Source organism: Montipora foliosa, unplaced genomic scaffold, assembly GCF_036669935.1.
Source record: "Montipora foliosa isolate CH-2021 unplaced genomic scaffold, ASM3666993v2 scaffold_438, whole genome shotgun sequence".
NCBI lineage: Eukaryota > Metazoa > Cnidaria > Anthozoa > Scleractinia > Acroporidae > Montipora > Montipora foliosa.
The window spans coordinates 225001-243322 of record NW_027179743.1 but is presented as its reverse complement, the minus strand read 5'-3'; the positions used below and the strand labels follow the sequence as shown (position 1 = coordinate 243322).

Below are 18322 nucleotides of genomic sequence, written 5' to 3'. Positions count from 1 at the left end.
GTCACGGATGCAAATAGGGGAAGCCCTTTTTTCCCGAGTTGCTCGGAGGTAAATAGCACAGGATATTCGGAGTTTGACGAGCCAATCAGCGCCCGCGTTCAACGCTATCCACTGTTTTAGTATATACTAAAACAGTGGATAGCGTTGAGAGTGCGCTCTGATTGGGTACTCAAACTCCGGATATCCTTTGTTATTAAATTCTCAACCGCTGATTGGTTCACTCAATTTCGGTTATCAGCTCATATACCTTGGTTTGACCTTATATGGTAAATGATTGATCTAAGTGTTGCCAAGCTAAAGTTTTTTGCCGGAAAACGAAATTTCTCTCTGAAGAAAGCAAAAATAAAGTTTTTCTGGACAGCTGTGTTAAATTCCGACGTTTAGAAGTACGCGAAAAGGTAAGAAATGTTTTTGTGACGAGCCTGCGTGTGTCTGACCACAAGGTGTTACACGACATCGCATCGGTTCTCATCAAGTGTTTTTCATTTCGCTCGGCTTTGCTCGCTTTTTTCGCTCGCATTTCGTACTTTCTAAACTTTTGGAGTTTAAAGGAATTCAATAAAACAATTATTCCATTCGCGCTTGTTGGATATGAGACTGGTTATAGCCAACTCGGCGCTACGCGCCTCGTTGGCTATTTACCATCTCATATCCAACGTGCGCTCATGGAATAATTGTTAACTATTCACCTCCGAGCAATTCGCGCGGAATTTGCGCCGAAAATGTTGTAATCTTTGCTGGAATAAATAAGTGAAAATCATCTTTTTGTACTATATTGTCTCACTGTTTTAGTATATACTAAAACAACAATTCACTTCAGTGTCGATGGCTAGTTAACAATTAGACCTGTAGTCCGCAAGGGCTTTGATTTTTAATTAAAAACAAAGGAAAAAGAAGGGCATGGAAATCTTCGAGGATGTACTGTTCTGGACTTACTAAGAACGTAGGTAAGGATGCCCAAGCAAGAGAATACTAATTGCATCTCTGTTGGATATAGCCCTTGTTAAATGGAATTGTTCAAATTCGTGAACACAAACTCTGTACTTATGAAGGTACTAATGGTGGATATTTACAATAGCGACAATGACCAAATGTAAGGTTTTGATGACAACGTGGATAAACTGCATTGAATCTTTCAGTCTCACTCTTTACTTCAAATCCGTCCGTACCAATCCAGTTATAGGACACTCCACCCATAATGTATAATGTGAAAACGATGGAATAATCATGAAGTACTTAGAATAGCTCAGCCTTGGTCTTTCTGCAGACCGGAAAGCGTTGTATTTTTGGTCACTTGGAATTAGTCTTTATTTCGAGTTGTTTGATTTCTTTCTTTGGTTTCTTTTGTTTTATGTTATCTCTGCCCCGGTACCTGCAGTTTTGTTTTGAAGTGACGTACGCGTTTTCGTCGCTGTAGCCGTCGCGGTTTCTTTTAAAACTCCGTAATGTACAATACAGAACATACGATTATTAAATGCAAATTATGTTCTAGCTATTGTTTTTCCATTGTTATCAGCTGTTTGATATGCATACACACTGAAATTTGGTCGACAGGTGACAAAATTGGCTGGCTATGTGATTTCTATATTCCCTTGAAAGAACTATGGAGCCGACTGACAAATAAGGAATGATAAATTGGACATTTTGAGCGCAATTCCCATAACATGTTCAACTGGGCCCGGTTGTTCGAAAGCCGATTAACTTAATCCAGGATTAGCGTAAACTTTTGCTTCATTTTTTCAACTTTTTGGTGAAAGTTTCTTTTGCTTCTTTTTGTTTTTCAAGATTGACTTCCTCCGATGTAAAGTTTTACCGAATATCAGCGTTGAACAGCATTTGGGAGTAGAGAAATAAACTCCTTGGTTAATTTTAAATCTGGGATTAACGTTAATCGGCTTTTGAACAACTGGGCCCTGAGCGTTACAGGCAGAATATAAAATACATAAAACATATGAAAAAAAAAAAAACTAACTATGAAAGGGCTCGCCTGAAAAAAATGTCTTATGCTTAATTTTAAAACAGGAAAGACTTGGCCTGGATGTAATGTCACGAAGTAGGGTGTTCCATAGCCTTGGAGCAGCGAACATAAAAGCACGATAATCAAGAGTTTTAAATGATTTGATCAAAGGAGGGCCATATCATTTAAATTCTTAAAAGGGATTAAAATAAGGTTAAAGTCAATACGCTGTTTAACAGGCAATCAATGTAAGATAAACAACGTGGTATAAGTGACTTATTGACCGAAGACAACGACCTTGGGGAAAAAAATTATATTCCTATTTAGCCTGAAATGAATACCAATTACAAAGAGGAGCTAGCTTCTATTCCCTTGCGAGTAAAAAAAAGGACTATTTAAATATACATATCCTTCTCAATATTGACATTGCATCCACCTTGGAATAGCAAACTATATTCTGAATAGCCCCTTCGGGGTTTTCAAGAGAGGACATTAGGTAGTGTTTACATCAATCAATAGTGGTTTGTTGCCTTAAGCAAATTTTCATTATTCACATTCACCGCTGTGAGAGAGCGTTAATTTTAAAGACAACGTACAAAAAGGTGGCTCATGAGTACTACATACCAGTTACTCAACGCTTGAAGAATGGAAATAAGATAGAGTTTCCAAGAAAAACGCAAAACGAAACAGCGAAATGTGATACGCCAAGTTAATTCGTGCACTTAGGATCTTTATGTAAGGTAGGAGTCTTCGCTCTCATTACACTTTATGTACCGGACAAATCTTTGAGTTGGAATCATGTTCATTTCCGCGCTATAAATTTAATTCTTCCAATTCGTTTTACTAGCACGCATTAATGTGTATGAATCTTGTGCACTATTCTTACATTACGATTCATGGGTTTGTCGCGTCTTCAAAACTCAGTACCCGCTGGGGCCAATTTGAAAATAAATAAAGAGTATACCATTCGAGCATATTCAACGATTTTCATTGCAGGTGTTCTTCCAAGATAAGGAAGACAAATTGAACACTTTTTTTTGAATAATTCGCGTGACATTAACGATAAAATGAATTACTCAACACGTGGTTAAACTATGAGGTGCAGATTGTTAAATTGATCATTCATCTATGTTAAAAGAAGGAATTTATTCGTCTTGCTAACGAATAAATGCTGTTGGGAGAATGATCTTCAATTACGTTCGATTCCCAACTGGAGGAATTAAGTCAGTATCTTAAAAAAACAAAAAACCATCAAGCTTAAGTCTGGCGCAAGCGAGGAAATGATCTTGGTGTATTATTTTATGGGAGAACGGTTGACTGATTTACCTGAAAAGGCAATGGTTGGAATTAGGGCTTTAGAAGCGGTAGACTTAGATAAATACGTTTGCGGAAAAGATCGAATACCCATAATTTCGCAAAATAAAGCGTTTTTCTTTTGCTGTTTTAACAACTGGTGTTAAAACAGCAAGGCATCCGTTCATTTGAGGTCTTAAAAGTGTGCTAGAAGTATGTTGTTTGAATTGTCGCTACGACTCAGTTGGCGAGAAGGGGGTACTGAATTGCGCAGTGTGGTTTAAAGGCTAAAAGTTAGTTGGGTGAAGCATACTTTTGTAAATGTATATCGTGTAGTTTTTGATCGATGGCAGAACTATGAATATTCATACAAGAGGACTACACAGTGAAATTAAAGTAATTATCCACCATTTTATTCTATTTCCTCCAGGTAAAGTGTAAATTTTGAAATACAATTTTTGATGTTCTTTTCTATAACGGCAGTCGTGCTCTTTCTTTGAATAGCAAGCATTGATTTTGTGATTCTCTAGTCAACTTTTAGCCAGTCGCGTTTCCTACTGTGTAAGAATATCGTTTTCCATTCATTTGATAGATAGTGCATTCAAATCTGAGGCCCCTCGCTGAAATGCTTTTAATGGAAAATGAAACCAGTTCCTCGACTGAAGTCTAGAATAACACGAATTTGACATTATATAATTCAATAACTTTCGAGTCGGACACAAATCTAACCAAGTCGTTTCCAAAGAAACCCTCCGGCCGCGATTAAGTTTGACATTGAACAAAACGTTTCTGGTGACATCTATATTCCAATCTTCCAGGTGGGGCTTTTAATGTTTAATTCAACAACAAAACTACGGTAACCGATTAAATGGGAAAAGTAGGTCGTTCTTCCAAAGCCAAACAAAAGCTTCACATTACAATGGGCCATTTTCAAGTTGCTGTTTATCTCTGTTTCAACTTAAGTGATTCTTGGATGGTGCTCAACTATTGAAAGGAAAATGAGTTTGATTTGCGTAAGAATACGCAACTCAATTCCATTTAAATGGTTGTGCATAAGGACTCGCTTTGAAACTGAGGCATGCAGCAACCAAGAAAAGAGGTTTAAATGCATCACCTACAGTAGTTTCAAATTCACCAATTTGTTAACCATAAGTGTCAATGTTCAAGCGTGATGCGATCTTGGTATAAAAATATCTGAACGGCCTTTTCGCTCAAACAAGTGTTGCTAGCGTTTGTTTGGCAATTTTTGGCATCGACAATAAGGGATTTTGAGTTATGAATTCTTGGAATATCATCTTTACTGTGTGCAAATGGATTACATCTAAAGTGGTCAGTGAGCCACTAAGTACGAATAACCGTGACAGAAAAAGTTGGAATGAGAATTTGGGAAGAAAGCTCCCAATGATACAGAATGAAACCTAACAAGCGAAAAAAAGTTTGCGTTAAGTAAATATATCAAGTTCGTATGTTGGTATGTTCGTATGTACGTATCCTGAACTGTTACAAAGGGCCAAATTACCCACTTTATATAAAAGAAGGTTACAGGGCATTGCTTATGTCCAGACTACATTTTTTTAGGTTGTTTATCATTAGTAGCAATCAGTACAATTTAAGAAATAGCGATTTTATAATTCCTAGAGTTAACAGTTGGTTATGGTAAGCATTCGGTCAGATACTTAGGACCAGTACTCTGGTCAAAGATTGATAGGAAATTCAAAGAACTTAAACGGTAGATCAATTTAAAAGAGTGACCAGGAAGGTAGACCTCGCCAAACATATCTTACCTAATAATTGCATGAACTTCACTCTTCGCAATTCTTAATATTGTAATTATTATATTGGAAGGGATTATAGAGAGATTATATAGGGGAATATAGGGGTACTATTAGTGTTTAACATTGTAGATAGGTGTCCTTACTTAGTGGGAAACTGCTATTTTACCTGACATGTTAATAAAGTTATAATAATAACAATAATAATAATAATAATCATAATAATAATTATTATTATTATTATTATTATTCAAATAACTAAGGTTTAGATAAGGGTTAAAGAATAAAAAGCAGCGATATAAAAGGATGACGTTTCGAAGGCTCCATGCCGTCATTTCAAAATAAAAATAAATGTTATTATTATTTATTATTATTATTATTATTATTATTATTATTATTATTATTGTTGTTGTTGTTACTATTTCAGTTGTATTTTTTGTTTCCCGTTACATGTTTTCAAAGCCAAAGTCAACGTTTATTTCACACTAATAGTAATAGAATAAGAACGCTGTGGCTGAGATTTATCAACACTTTAAGAACGTGTTAATTATACAAAAATACCTAGGCTGAGACTCGATTAAAAACGCTTTTATTTTGCCCATTTGTATTTTAAATGCAAGCGTAAAATAAAGGTAAATTAATGTAAATTAACCCAAACACTTAGGGGCATATTTTGTCTAACATAACAATGGTTTTGTTTTTGCATGATACGCATCTCATTTTGTAATAATGAGCAGTTCTTACCTAAAATCGTTCCAAAATAACTTCAACACTATCAATATTATCAGGTAAAACAAAATGGGACGTAACATCTACTTAGAACGTTCTCAACCTCACATCGCAAATATATATACAAACGTTTAGAAGTTCTTATTAAAAAAAAAGTGCAACAAGAAATCAAATAATCCAAGATAAAATTGAAGGGAAAAAGTAAAAAAAACTGGATATGGTAATTCATTTTATGTGCACAGTTACCAGAGTAGCCAAGGCTTTCGGGTTGGTCACTGTTATGTCGAAGTGAATAAAGTATATATACAAGTGGGACCAAGATGATGTAGTATGCAGTTAACAAGTTTGTATTAGAAGATACAGGGAGCGAAGCCAAATATATGATAGAACCTGAACTTTGAGTAATTCAATACAACCAATAACAGTACACAATAAATGATGAATTCAACTAGGAAATGGCGAAAAGGAAAATAAGAAAATAAATCAGAAAACTATAAACCTGGTTTTGAAAGCAATATTTTTAAAGTTCATTTTGAAGGGAAATTACCTCAGATGAGCTTCATGCAATTCAGCTGGAATGGTTTCCCAGATTTGGACCGCTATCATCATACAAAAACGTGAGTTTACCGTCCAGTCCGTTCTTGGTGGCAGATCGAGTGTTATAAGAATGAAAAAAAAAAGAAAATCAGAGATCGTTTTTAGTGGGGGATACAGGCGGCATCAACATTTGATCACGGGACTCTTCTGTGAACGAGTTTTAATTAAGGCAAGGAAAAAAATTGGCACTCATTCAAATGTCTACCATTCAGTGTAAGAACTTACAGTAAACAGAAGACAGCGAAGGCAAAATCGGCGGCGAGTTTTAGTTGGTTTTTCATCAATTAAAGCCATCAAGACAACTGAAATATTTTCGGGAAATAAGGCATAGTTGTTACAGCTGTTACCAGCCACACGCGACCCTCGACGACTTTTGTTTTTCACTTTTGGAAACTACATTTGGGTGCATGGACGTCAATCAAATGTTTCCACGACAATAGTCATGTCCACTTGGCAGCAGTCGAATTCGTCATGGAATTATTTGATTGACGTCCGCGCACCCAAATGTACGAAGTTTCCAAAAGTGAATAACAAAAGTCGTCCAGGGTAGCGTGTGAATGGTACTCTAACCGCTGTAGCTGGAAGTCTGTGTCTGCCGTCATTTGTTTGTTTGTTTGGTTGTTTTTTTCCCAGAGCCGATACGGTGTTTAGTACGTATGGGTCACCTGCATGGTATTTGTCTCGCTCATAATTATTGTTCTTAAATTCTTTTTCTTTCTTTTAATTGAGGGTTGAAACACTTAGTGTGGAGTGATTCCTGAAATCGAATAATGAATACAACAAATTAAACATTTTCAGATAGATTTCGATTCTTTTTGCATTATTTAATTTAGGGTATTTGCATTGTGAAGACAGCTCTTTGAAGTCTAGCCGTGTTCAAAATTAAGTAACTAATTTCCAATGGCTAAAAGCTATGACTAATTTGAACTTAGTACCGAGTAGACAAAAAAAATCGTTTCCTCTGCAAATACAGAGAATCCGGCTTATTTGAAAATCTTGCCCGGAAATTTGTCTTTGCTGTGACTGAAGACACTGAGACAAGGTCAACTTCAAATTTTGTAATTAAGGGGCTGGAGAAACTAAGGCTTTCCGACAAAAAAGGGATCTAGTTGAAAAGCGAAAGGTACTAAACTCTGAAAGTTTCCATTGCAATTTTTTCCTTAGTGTAACTAGATTTGGGTGTTCCGGCGATTCGGTGTAAGCCGAATTCATTTTACAGTGCGACGCGCCTTACCGTGGCCACCTAACAAAGTATTTTACAAATACTTTATCAAGTATTTTATCCGCCAATCAGGGTGTGCGAATTTGATTGACAGTCACGCCTCCTTGCAAAGTCCGCACGGTTGTAAGTTGAACACCTTTGCATGGTTTGTTGAGATGACGTATTTACACCTAGTTGTCAAATGCGAAAGTTTTGTTGGGTGGCTACGGTAAGGCCCGTTGCACTGTAAAAGATAATTTTATAGTTAAGTAAATGCAATTTGAAAGTAAGATTTTTAATCATTCGATTCTTCTTGCTTTCGGCCTTGTTTGTTGCCAAATACGTGTCCTTGAGATATATTTAACAACCATCCATGAAGTGGAGGTGGCTAGTGGTGATTTTCTCACTGTTTTAGTATATTCTAAAACAGTGAGATAATATGGCGCAAAAAGATGATTTTTAGGCCCGTTTCAAAAGTCGAACTTTACATGTGCCGAATCTAATGCAAATGAGCGAAAACAGTAGATTTTTTCTCATTTGCATTAGATTCAGCACATGTAAAGTTAATTCGACGTTTGAAACGGGCCTAAAAAAAAAAAAAAAAGGTAAAGTCTCCGCTTACGAGCCAGAAGGCTCATCAGGCCGGCGCTTATCTCCGGTTTCTGTAGCATGAAGCGACTAGGAGTATTTGTACTCCCCCCTGGATGGGATGCTAGTCCATCGCCAATCCACAGAGCGCGACCTGAACGCTATTCACTGTTTTATACATAACTTATAATCTATAACGCGGTCAATAAGGCTAAACTGGTTTTCTTATCTAGGGTTCATTCTATCATTTTCGTGCCGGTAAACACTTTGTCTTTCATTTAATCTCTATGGAGTCTACATCATATTACTATGCGTTATTTCGAGATTTACGTCACGCGAGGTTTTTTGCAAAGGTTTACTCACTTCCTAAGAGAGTTTTTAGTCACCAATGTGGATGCATATGAAAAAAGCAATGAAAAATGGGAATCTTAGCGAGGTTTTGAGCCCCAGTCAAACCATATTTTTAGGCACTTTCCAAATCAATTGAAGACAAATTCCGGGAACTAGGTTAGAAAACTGCATGTGTTAGGCATGCAACAAACTCGACTCTTGTTCTGAAGAGCGCCGCGGATTGATATTCTAAACAAAGACATGAGCATTTTCTCTGAGAACACATTCAAGTGTTATTTTCTACCCTAAATCAGCATTGTAATTCAACTCAGATTTGGATTTAGCCCCTCCGAGAAGATATCGTCGGTATGATCTCCATTTCATTATAATTTCTTGTTTACAATGAAATGGTTAGAAATCATTCATAGGATGTAATTTTCCCAACATTTTACAGAGAGAAACTTCACCATGACAAAAGCCGTGTTTGAAAGCGTACTTCAAATGTTGCAGCCGCACCCTAAAACAAACAAGATGAACACACAGATCTGTTGTTATGCAAACAGATGTTCTCCAAATGTTAAGTTAAAGAAAATTAACAAGAAGACAGGGTGAAACAGCTGTGCAAAATGGGAAACTTTTTGAATTAACAATCGTTGCGATCGCAACTACTCTTTTTTTTCTTTACAGATTTGTAGCGATAATGAATTTCAGAAAGGCCGGAACTCTGAAGAATGGTTAAATTTCTTTGAAAACAGGGAAAACCAAAAACTATCGCCGTCGAGGACAACAAGATACCCCGGTAAACATGTAAAGACGAGAGAAATGAAGTGTACCTTGCCATAAAGAGCACTTTACAGATAGCATGGCATGTCAAAACGACTTTGAAATGGAAGGAAACTCGAATGCATCGGATAATAACACCCAATTTGGAAAAAAGCCTAATCTTGGGAGTTCTCATGGAATTTCATCCGACACGATTCCCGCGCTAGTCATGATGGTCTTCATCCTGTTAATAAACAGTGGTGTTATCTCGCTTATTAGCTGCAATTCACATCTCAGGAAAATAAGTAACATTATTCTAGCTAGTTTAGCCGTGTCTGATCTTCTCGTGGGACTTATCGGCATCCCGCTCATGGTGACTTGCACCTCCACATTCTGGATTTCTGTTTGCCAAAGTTCCACCACCTTCTTCAGTTTTACGGCCATGTCTACCATATCACACATCTTGGTCATGACATGCGATCGTTACGTCTATATAGTATGGCCGTTGCGCTATCGCGAAATTATCAACCGCTGTCGCATTTTTGCGAGTCTCGGATTAACCTGGCTGGTAAGTCTTTCTGCATTAGTTCGCCTTTCATGGACTTTGCAAGTCACTGCAATGGAAACCGCTGCAGAAGAATTGGCAAAGGTACAAGAGAAGGAAAATGCATACTTACTCTTCCAGGGGACTGTCTTTTTTGTCATTCCACTGGTTGTCATGACTGTTCTTGACACTCTTATGTTGCAGTTGCTAAGGCAACAATGTCACAGGATAATGAGGGAAAATTTACCGGCCGAGTCTTTGAAGTCCGAGAAGAGACTTAAAAGACGACAGAGAAAAGTTGTGTTTATTTGCGTGTTATTATTACTTATTTACGTCGCTTGTTGGCTGCCATACTTTATTCTGGATCTCCTGCAATATTATTTGGAAGATACCGTTCAGGTCTTACCTTACATCACCACTCTTGTCATATACTATCTTCGATTATGTTCGTCTTTATGTAACCCGCTTCTTTACACTCTTCAGAAGCCAGATTTAAAGAACGCAGTTAAGTCTTTAGCATACAACGTTTGTCCTTCCTTAAGACCTCACAATTCGGTAGAGATTAGAACGGAAGGGATTGCTGTGAGCAGTCGAACAGATAGTAAATAAAGAGTTTAAGATACGACGAAGATGCCACAAAACTATGAAAGAAACTTTAAGGTCTACGACCGTCACGGCAACATCCACGAAAACCTCGCCTACACATACTTACATAAGCTTTACACGTTATCAGTTCATATGAATATAAGTAATTTATGTTCTTTCATCGAACCGTGTGTTTACAATTTAATCTAACATTGAATAATTTAAAAGTAAAACGGCTAAAATGGGGATGTGTTTATTAACGATACTATATTTACAAGGATAATAAAAGAAAACAGTTATACTGTCAGGGATTTCTTGATTGAATGGAGAGGCTTTTCCAAAGTGTAGCGCCTCGATAGTGCTTCAGGAATCAGTCTGGGAAGGAACAAATTGATCACCTTGTACATAGTAACCTCTAGGTAATTCGAAAGCCTTTTTTCAAACGTACCCCAGCCAAGGTCATACAGTAAACTAGAGGATGGAGTCGTATAATCAGAGTTAGCAGGGACCTTCAGATTGGAGTACGAGAACGACTTCTACGAGTACGAGTTTTCTGTACTGGCTTGTGCATTACGTTTACAGAACGAAAAATTTCGAAATGCGCGCGCTCGCAACCGAGAATACGCACTATTTTGTAACTTTTGTAATGTTTTAGACTGACATTTTTCCAATGCAACCCCATACAGGGCTACAGCAGTCGAAATATAGTCAAGAAGAGCAGTATACATGTTAATTAGGGTACTCCGCGGTACCAGAGCCTTAGCTCGCTTCAAAACAGCTGGGCCATTTGACGCTTTTTTAACAATTTGGTCAATAAGCAAATGCCACATGAGTATTATCTATTTCTATCCCAGGATATCTATGGGTTTTGACTCTATAGATATAATTTTGCACTATCGTAAGTTTTCGCACAATGTGGGCGAAGTGTCCTAAAAAATAAATTGGTTCGAGCGATTTCAGAGTTAGAATAGCGAATGAAAGGTTCACTTTTTTTTACGCTCTCGTTGTCGTCAAAACCTCAAATTTAGGTGATCTCACGTCGTTGTTGTTGTGTCATACGAGTATCTTAAGTTGCTTGCCGCACGTCCAACACGATTATTTGACCTCTTTTAACCAATGATATTGTTTTGTGGCGCTCTCGTTGACGACTGCGTCGTAGATCTTTAAGTCCCTAGAAAGGGATGGTGGGAGGCGCGCTGGCCTCATGGTTAGTGTGCTCGCCTCCGGAGTGAGTGGTCCGGGTTCGGGTCCTGGGCGGGAACATTGTGTTGTGTGCTTAGGCAAGACACTTTACTCTCACGGTGCCTCTCTGCACCCAGGGGTATAAACGGGTATCGGCGAATTTAATGCTGGGGGTAACCTTGCGATGGACTGGCATCCCATCCAGGGGGAGTAGAAATACTCCTAGTCGCTTCATGCCATGGAAACCGGGATAAGCTCCGGCCCGATGGGCCTTCTGGCTCGTATGCAGAGACTTTTAGAAGGGAGCTAAGGCATGGACGACGAAGGCGACGCCAAAGAAATCGTCTAAAAGTATCATTTTCGATTAGAGCGGTTTTTAATTGAGTGTCGAAAGTGATTGGCGGATTATTTTGGTTTTGCATGACTTCACTCAATGATTGGTTCAAAGTTCTCGCGCCACTTTTTCAACCAATCAACCAATCGTGGCACGCGCGTGCACATTTTCCCGCGTTTTGTGTCGGCTACGTGTAGTTCCTTCGACTTTTGATTGGTTTACTGGATTGTTTCCGTCCTTTTTGATTGGCCAAAGTAATTACTTTGATTTTGGTTTTATGAAACTCGATTGAAACTCACTCTATTGCAACAATTTTGTGATAATATGAAGTCGTTCGGAGTGAAAAGTGTGTATCAACATTGCAGAATAAAATTGATATGAACGGCGTTGTTGTTTGGAACGAAAATTATAAATGTTTCGTCAGGTTCGCACGACCTCTGCACAACGTCAAAGTTGATCATTTCACGGCGTTGTCGCATGCAATGCAACAAAAATGCAAAACGCATGCGAAGGGCGTGCAGATCCTTTGTATTTGTTCTTTAAACCCATTGTTTTGTGGCATTCTCGTAGCCGTGTAAAATGTAAATGCTTTGTTTATTAGCTATCAAGCTAGCTAACAGGCACCCAACTTTTAATAATCTCAAAGAAAGAATTCAAACTTGACAGAAACATGATTAAGAACCCCAAATGGCAGGAAGCAACAAGTTGGCTATTGGCCACTCTCAAGAATACCATAATACTCTTTGTTTGCCCTCCAAAATGTTGCATAAGCATTGCTTATATTTTCTCTTAGGACCATTGTAAGTCCCAAGAGAAACTGGAAACAATGCGTATCAACTCCCCTAAATACTGGATCACGTCTCCACCGTCGCAGCCGTTGCGTAAACTCCCTTTCACAATTATTCGCCGAAGGCGAAGTGAATATTGGTGAATATTTACAGAGACGTAGTCGAGGTAAATATTCCCCATTATTATATGGAGGAGAGTGTTTTACTGGGAACTAAACCACTCGTAGATTCCATACGCCACTACATCCGGGACCCGAGTGGCGTATTTTCCGTATGTCACCTTTGTGAGTGTCGTATCGTTCAATGACGTCACGATTCCCGCCTTTTTTATAAAGCCCAACCGTATTTGTAAAACTGGACTACTTTGAAACACAATAAAATCGGAATTTATCAATATTTAGTCTCCATATAATAAAAAGAACATTACACGTTGGCTCGAAGATATGAATTTTATGTTCTCGTGGCAAGAACAATATCTCACTCGTTCGCTTCGCTCACTCGTGAGATATTGTTCTTGCCACTCGAACATAAAATTCATATCTTCTCGCCACCGTGTAATATCCTCTATATATTTACTGAGCCTGAGGCGAATAATTGTTTTAATGTACTTTTCAGCGGTGAATATCAAGAAAGTGCAAAACAACGGGCTAAAACAAGATAAAAAGGCAGGAATAGGCCTTGATTGGTTTAGCAGCCGCGCCTCCAAAATGTTATATTCACCGGGTAGCGCTGTGAAGATAACACTAAATTCTTATATTCACCTCTGAAAATTATACTAAATCTAGATATCATTGGTTAAGAAATAGAAACATACTCCTTCTGTACGCATTTAAGCGCATATTCTTTCGGTTCTCTGCATAACAACGACGTAAAATCACCAAATGAGGCTTAGACGGCTGCGTGGACACATAAATGTGAACCATTCATTCTTTTCTTTTTACTCGGAAACCGCAAGTACCCAATCCATTTTTAGGATTCTCCGCCAACATTTGAGAAAGTGCAAAGTTATATATCAAGGAAACGTTTTCTTTGACGTCGCCGTTTTAGGTCTTACAGTCCCAACTGTTGAACAAAGAGAAAGCAGTATAGCTATCTGCAATGAGTATTTCAATAGACAATACGGTTCCTCGCTTGTGAAATTTGCGATCAACTGCTGTGACTCCCTTGAAGCAATTGATTGAAGAATAACTTATATTAAATATTATACGTTGATGGTTGACAAGAGAACTTGGGGTGATAAAAGCAACAAAGACTTCGACGAAAACAACTGCAGCTAAGACAACAGTTTGAATGCAAAAAATAATGGCTAAACACGCTTTTCAAATTCATTTTACATGTCGGCTTATTTCCTTGTCGTTCTCTATCTAAAAACGATGTAAACGGCCTCTTATTAGGTTACATGGAGGACCTAAGCATCCAACAGCAAATTGTCAATTGTTTTATTGAGTAAAGGCCTTAAGCTGTTAATTATTTAGTTAGAACAATGTTTGTCTAGCTAATAAACGTAATCGTCTCTGATAATCTACCACTGAGCTATCGGGGACTTGTGGGAGGGTCCTATGACAATGGACCTCAATCACGCGGCGGCCATGTTGAGTCCGGAGGGATTGAAAACGTTTGTTTTGCCCCACCAAACCTCGTCCCCAAACATTTCAACTCGAGGCTCGGGGTACGAAATCTATGATTATCTATGGCCAATATGGCCGCCGCGCGAATATGGCCCATTGTCCCGCCATACTAGGTTCTAGATGGTTGCATTGAAGCATACTCGCGACTACACCGAAAGAGATGTTACATGTTTAACTGAAAGCAGTAAACCACCATAAAGGATGGCGTAATGAGGAAGGGCACTCGCCTCTCCCAAGTAAAAAAAAGGTTGAATTTGTTGGTTCTGTGAGTTTTTCTCCGGGCACTGGTTTCTCTTTTGACTTACAAACCAACGTTTAATTTGATTTGAGTTAAACGCATTTGATTCCTGTGTATAGTGTCACCAATCAGTGTCGCAGCGCTAGAAGATTTAACACTTAAATTAATTTCATTATTATTATTTTGATCCCAGGTTTAGTTAGTCAACCAGGCAGTCTGTCGACAAGGAATATGGAGCTACAATCTACGGCCGTAGCCACAAAACATTTATTGTCCATGGTTAAATTCTCCTCGCAGGTATTTACCGTGTTTTTGATGCCTGCATTAAAAAAAACTCACGAAAACAAATGACTAAGGCAAGTGCCTCGGATTGCCCTGTACTGGCTACGGCCCTGCAATCAAGAACTAGATTTGAATACTGAAAACTAATAGCAGCAACGAACTGAATTTTATAGAGCTTCACAGGTTAAGAGATTATCTTAGGCTGTCGGGCTCAAATGCTTCAGTTACTATTTTCTGGACTCCACAGACGTTACATTAAAGCAGTTTCCTCTCCCGGAAATCGTAACAATTCCTTGCACCTAAACTTTTCTATCGTCACCCATCATTTATCTTCTGCGTTTCACTGTCTTTTGCTTCTAAGTAGGTTTCAAAATAAAATATCGGTAATACAGCTTATTCGAAAATGACCCTCATTTTAGTGTAGAACGTTTGCACATGACGTAGCGGCAGCCATCAGTTGGTGTTTCAAAACAAAGAAACGGCAGCTATGTTATTTTTATGCAACAGTTCTTTTGTTACTTCAAATTAGCATCCATGCTATGCCACGTCGGAGAAAACGCTCTATTCTTTTGTTTGATTGCAAACAGGCCCTTTTGAATTTTACGTTTGAAAACGAGGTCATAAGGGCCAATTTGCAAGGAAACAAAAGAATACTAAAGTAGCGGCCATTTTGGAATAAGGTCAATAAGTCAGTGGAGAATTGCAACTTCTCAAACTCATTATTAATTCATAAGTTAATAAACCAATTGTATCGCCTCATTCTGGTCACGGGGGCGTTTGAATCCCAATGAAACTCTACTTGTTGATTCAATGAATTTCAAACACATGTGGTTTGAATTCAATAGTTTCAAACACATGTGGTTCGAAATCAATAATTTCAAACACACGTGTTTGGAAATACTTCACGGCAGCGAGTGCTTGCTCACAGCTCTCGCATGCTTCTGAGCAACCATGAGCTAAACATTGAAGATTGAATTGATCATAGATTGAAATTATAAAATTTTTTTTTTTTGGAGAAGTAATTTCGAAAACTCGTGCTTCCGGTTTCATCAAGAATCTTGACTTGAAGCATCTTTCCATTGCGTTTTTTACTCGCGAAGGCGTCATTTCCTTGTTATTTCGTTTCCCCAACATCAGCAGCCTTACTGTCTGATCGGCTTGTTAAAACGAGCTCTTCTGTGCGATTCTCTGCCAAATGAACAGGTTGCAAGCGAGGACAAAATTTAAACGCCAAAGACTTGACTGCCTTCTTTAAGTCTGGTTTCCTGAGCGTGTAAAGCAGTGGAGACAGTCGGAGATAATAGATTAATACTGTGGGGATGACTGGCAAAGCCTGCACGCTTTCTGCTGCATAAAAGTGCATAAAATCTAGTATAAAGTATGGTAACCAGCAAATTACGTAAAGAAGTAACAAAAAGATACAGATGAACACAACTTTTCTCTGCCGACTTTGAAACCTGTTCTCGGACCTCACATATTCTGCCGGTAAATTTTCCTTCATAATTCTTTGGTACTGTTGCCTTAGCAACAGCAACATACGAGTGTCAAGCACAGTCATCACAACCAGTGGAGTGACGAAAAAGACAGTCCCCTGGAAGAGTAAGTATGCATTTTCTTTCTCTTGTACCTTTGCCAAAACCTCTGCAGCGGTGTTTATCGCAGTGACTTGTAAAGTCCACGAAAGGCGAACTATTGCAGAAAGACTCACCAGCCAGATTAATCCGAGAATCGCAAGAACTCTAGAGCGGGTGATAATTTCGCGATAGTGCAACGCCCATATTATATAGACGTAACGATCGCATGTCATGACCTTGATGTGCGATATGGTAGACATGGCCGTAAAACTGAAGAAGATGATGGAACTTTGGCAAACAGAGACCGAGAATGTAGAGGTGCAAGTCACCATGAGCGGGATCCCGATAAGTCCCACGAGAAGATCAGACACGGCTAAACTAGCTAGAATAATGTTACTTGTCTTCCTGAGATGTGAATTGCAGGTAATAAGCAAAATAACACCACTGTTTATTAACAGGATGAAGACCATCATGACTAGCGCGGGAACCGTGTCGGATGGAATTCTATCACAACTCCCAAGCTTATCTTTCTCCCCCGATAGGGTGTTATTATCTGATGCATTCATGTTTCCTTGCGTTATCGAACCGTGGTTACAAGCCATGCCAACGGTAAAGTGTAGTAAACTTCCTTTTGTTCGTCCTGGCTGTATAGGTACTGGGGTGGTTGTTTAGGAAAGAATGCTGTCTTTTCTCAGAGTTTTCTTCTGAATTCTTGCCACAAATCTGAGGGGAAAAAAGGAATAGGTAAGTCTTGATTCAATAGTTATTCAAGGTAATAGTTTTTGTTGAAATAGCTGTTACCTTGTGCTAAGCATAACAACTTTTATCGTAGCTATTTGCATAAGAACAGATATGTTCTTCTTGTTTTGGGTTTGTGCTTTGTTTTTCAACGTTGTATTTTGAACGTTTCTTAGTGGTCACCATCAAAATTTCTTTAATTAACGCAACTTGGGCAGCGCCAAACAGTCGTTTCAGCTTTACGTCAATTTTATTATAAATTACAAATAAAAATAACAAAATCGACATATTGGCGAATTCTTTATGGCGGAACTGTATCCAAGGCAAACTCGTGTGGGGGATTTACTGGAGTCTGTCTTTGTTAATGAATTCTCAGCTATCAATTGGGAAAATATCTCCAATACTGATTTGGATGCAAACTCTAAATTTAATATTTTTTATGATCAAATCTCTCAGTTCATTAACTCTCATGTACCACGTAGAAAGCTTTCTAAGCGTGAAATTAAATTACCCACTAAACCCTGGATTACCAAAGAAATACTTGCTAAGATGCAATATAGAGATAAGGTCTATTCACAGGTCCTTAAGTGTAATCAGCCAGATCCAAACATGATTCTTCTTTATAAGAAGCTCAGGAATAGTGTTGTTAAAGATATCAAAGTATCAAAGTCAAATTATCTTAAGAACTACTTTCTGTGTAATAAGAATAATATGAGAAAAATCTGGTCAGGAATTAGATCAATCATAAACGTTAGTAGAGTTAAAGCTGATTATATCCCCACCCTGTTAGAAAATGGCAAGCTTATTGACAATCCTTCTGCTATTGCTAGAACTTTCAATAACTTTTTTGTTAATGTGGGTAAAAACACGGACAAGGATATATCCCATGGGAGCTACTGTCCTACTTCTTTTCTGAAGGGAAATTTCCCTGACTCAATGTTCCTTTCTCCTGTTAATTCATATGAGGTTGAATCGTACATATCTCAAATGTACAGTACGAAATCTGTTGGTCCATATAGTATTCCAGTACCCTTGCTAAAAATCCTTAAGGCTCATATTGCTCCAATTCTATCTTGCCTAGTCAATGAATCTCTTCTCTGTGGCATTTTCCCTGAAAAACTTAAATTGGCCAAAGTAACGCCAGTCTTTAAGAAAGGTTCTATACAAGATAAAGACAATTATAGGCCAATATCAGTTCTA

The 18322-nt window shown here is 38.2% G+C and overlaps 2 protein-coding genes across 6 annotated transcripts; one reads left to right on the top strand and one right to left on the bottom strand.

Annotated features, from left to right (window-relative positions):
- The first annotated feature begins 300 nt into the window (after positions 1-300).
- Positions 301-10658, top strand: LOC137989081 (histamine H2 receptor-like). 5 transcript variants are annotated; one of them, XM_068834971.1, is made up of 3 exons: positions 2479-2697; positions 6278-6368; positions 9155-10646. In XM_068834971.1, exon 3 carries the CDS (start codon positions 9330-9332, stop codon positions 10380-10382), a length of 1053 nt encoding a protein of 350 aa, XP_068691072.1. In that variant the 5' UTR covers positions 2479-2697; positions 6278-6368; positions 9155-9329; the 3' UTR covers positions 10383-10646. The 5 variants fall into 5 exon arrangements, with proteins under 5 accessions (XP_068691074.1, XP_068691072.1, XP_068691071.1 ...); XM_068834972.1 differs by lacking the exon at positions 2479-2697 and adding an exon at positions 3426-4068; XM_068834973.1 differs by lacking the exons at positions 2479-2697; positions 6278-6368 and adding an exon at positions 301-398.
- A 5266-nt stretch (positions 10659-15924) lies between these two features.
- Positions 15925-16950, bottom strand: LOC137989061 (histamine H2 receptor-like). Its single transcript, XM_068834948.1, has one exon. It carries the CDS (start codon positions 16948-16950, stop codon positions 15925-15927), a length of 1026 nt encoding a protein of 341 aa, XP_068691049.1.
- Positions 16951-18322: the final 1372 nt, after the last annotated feature.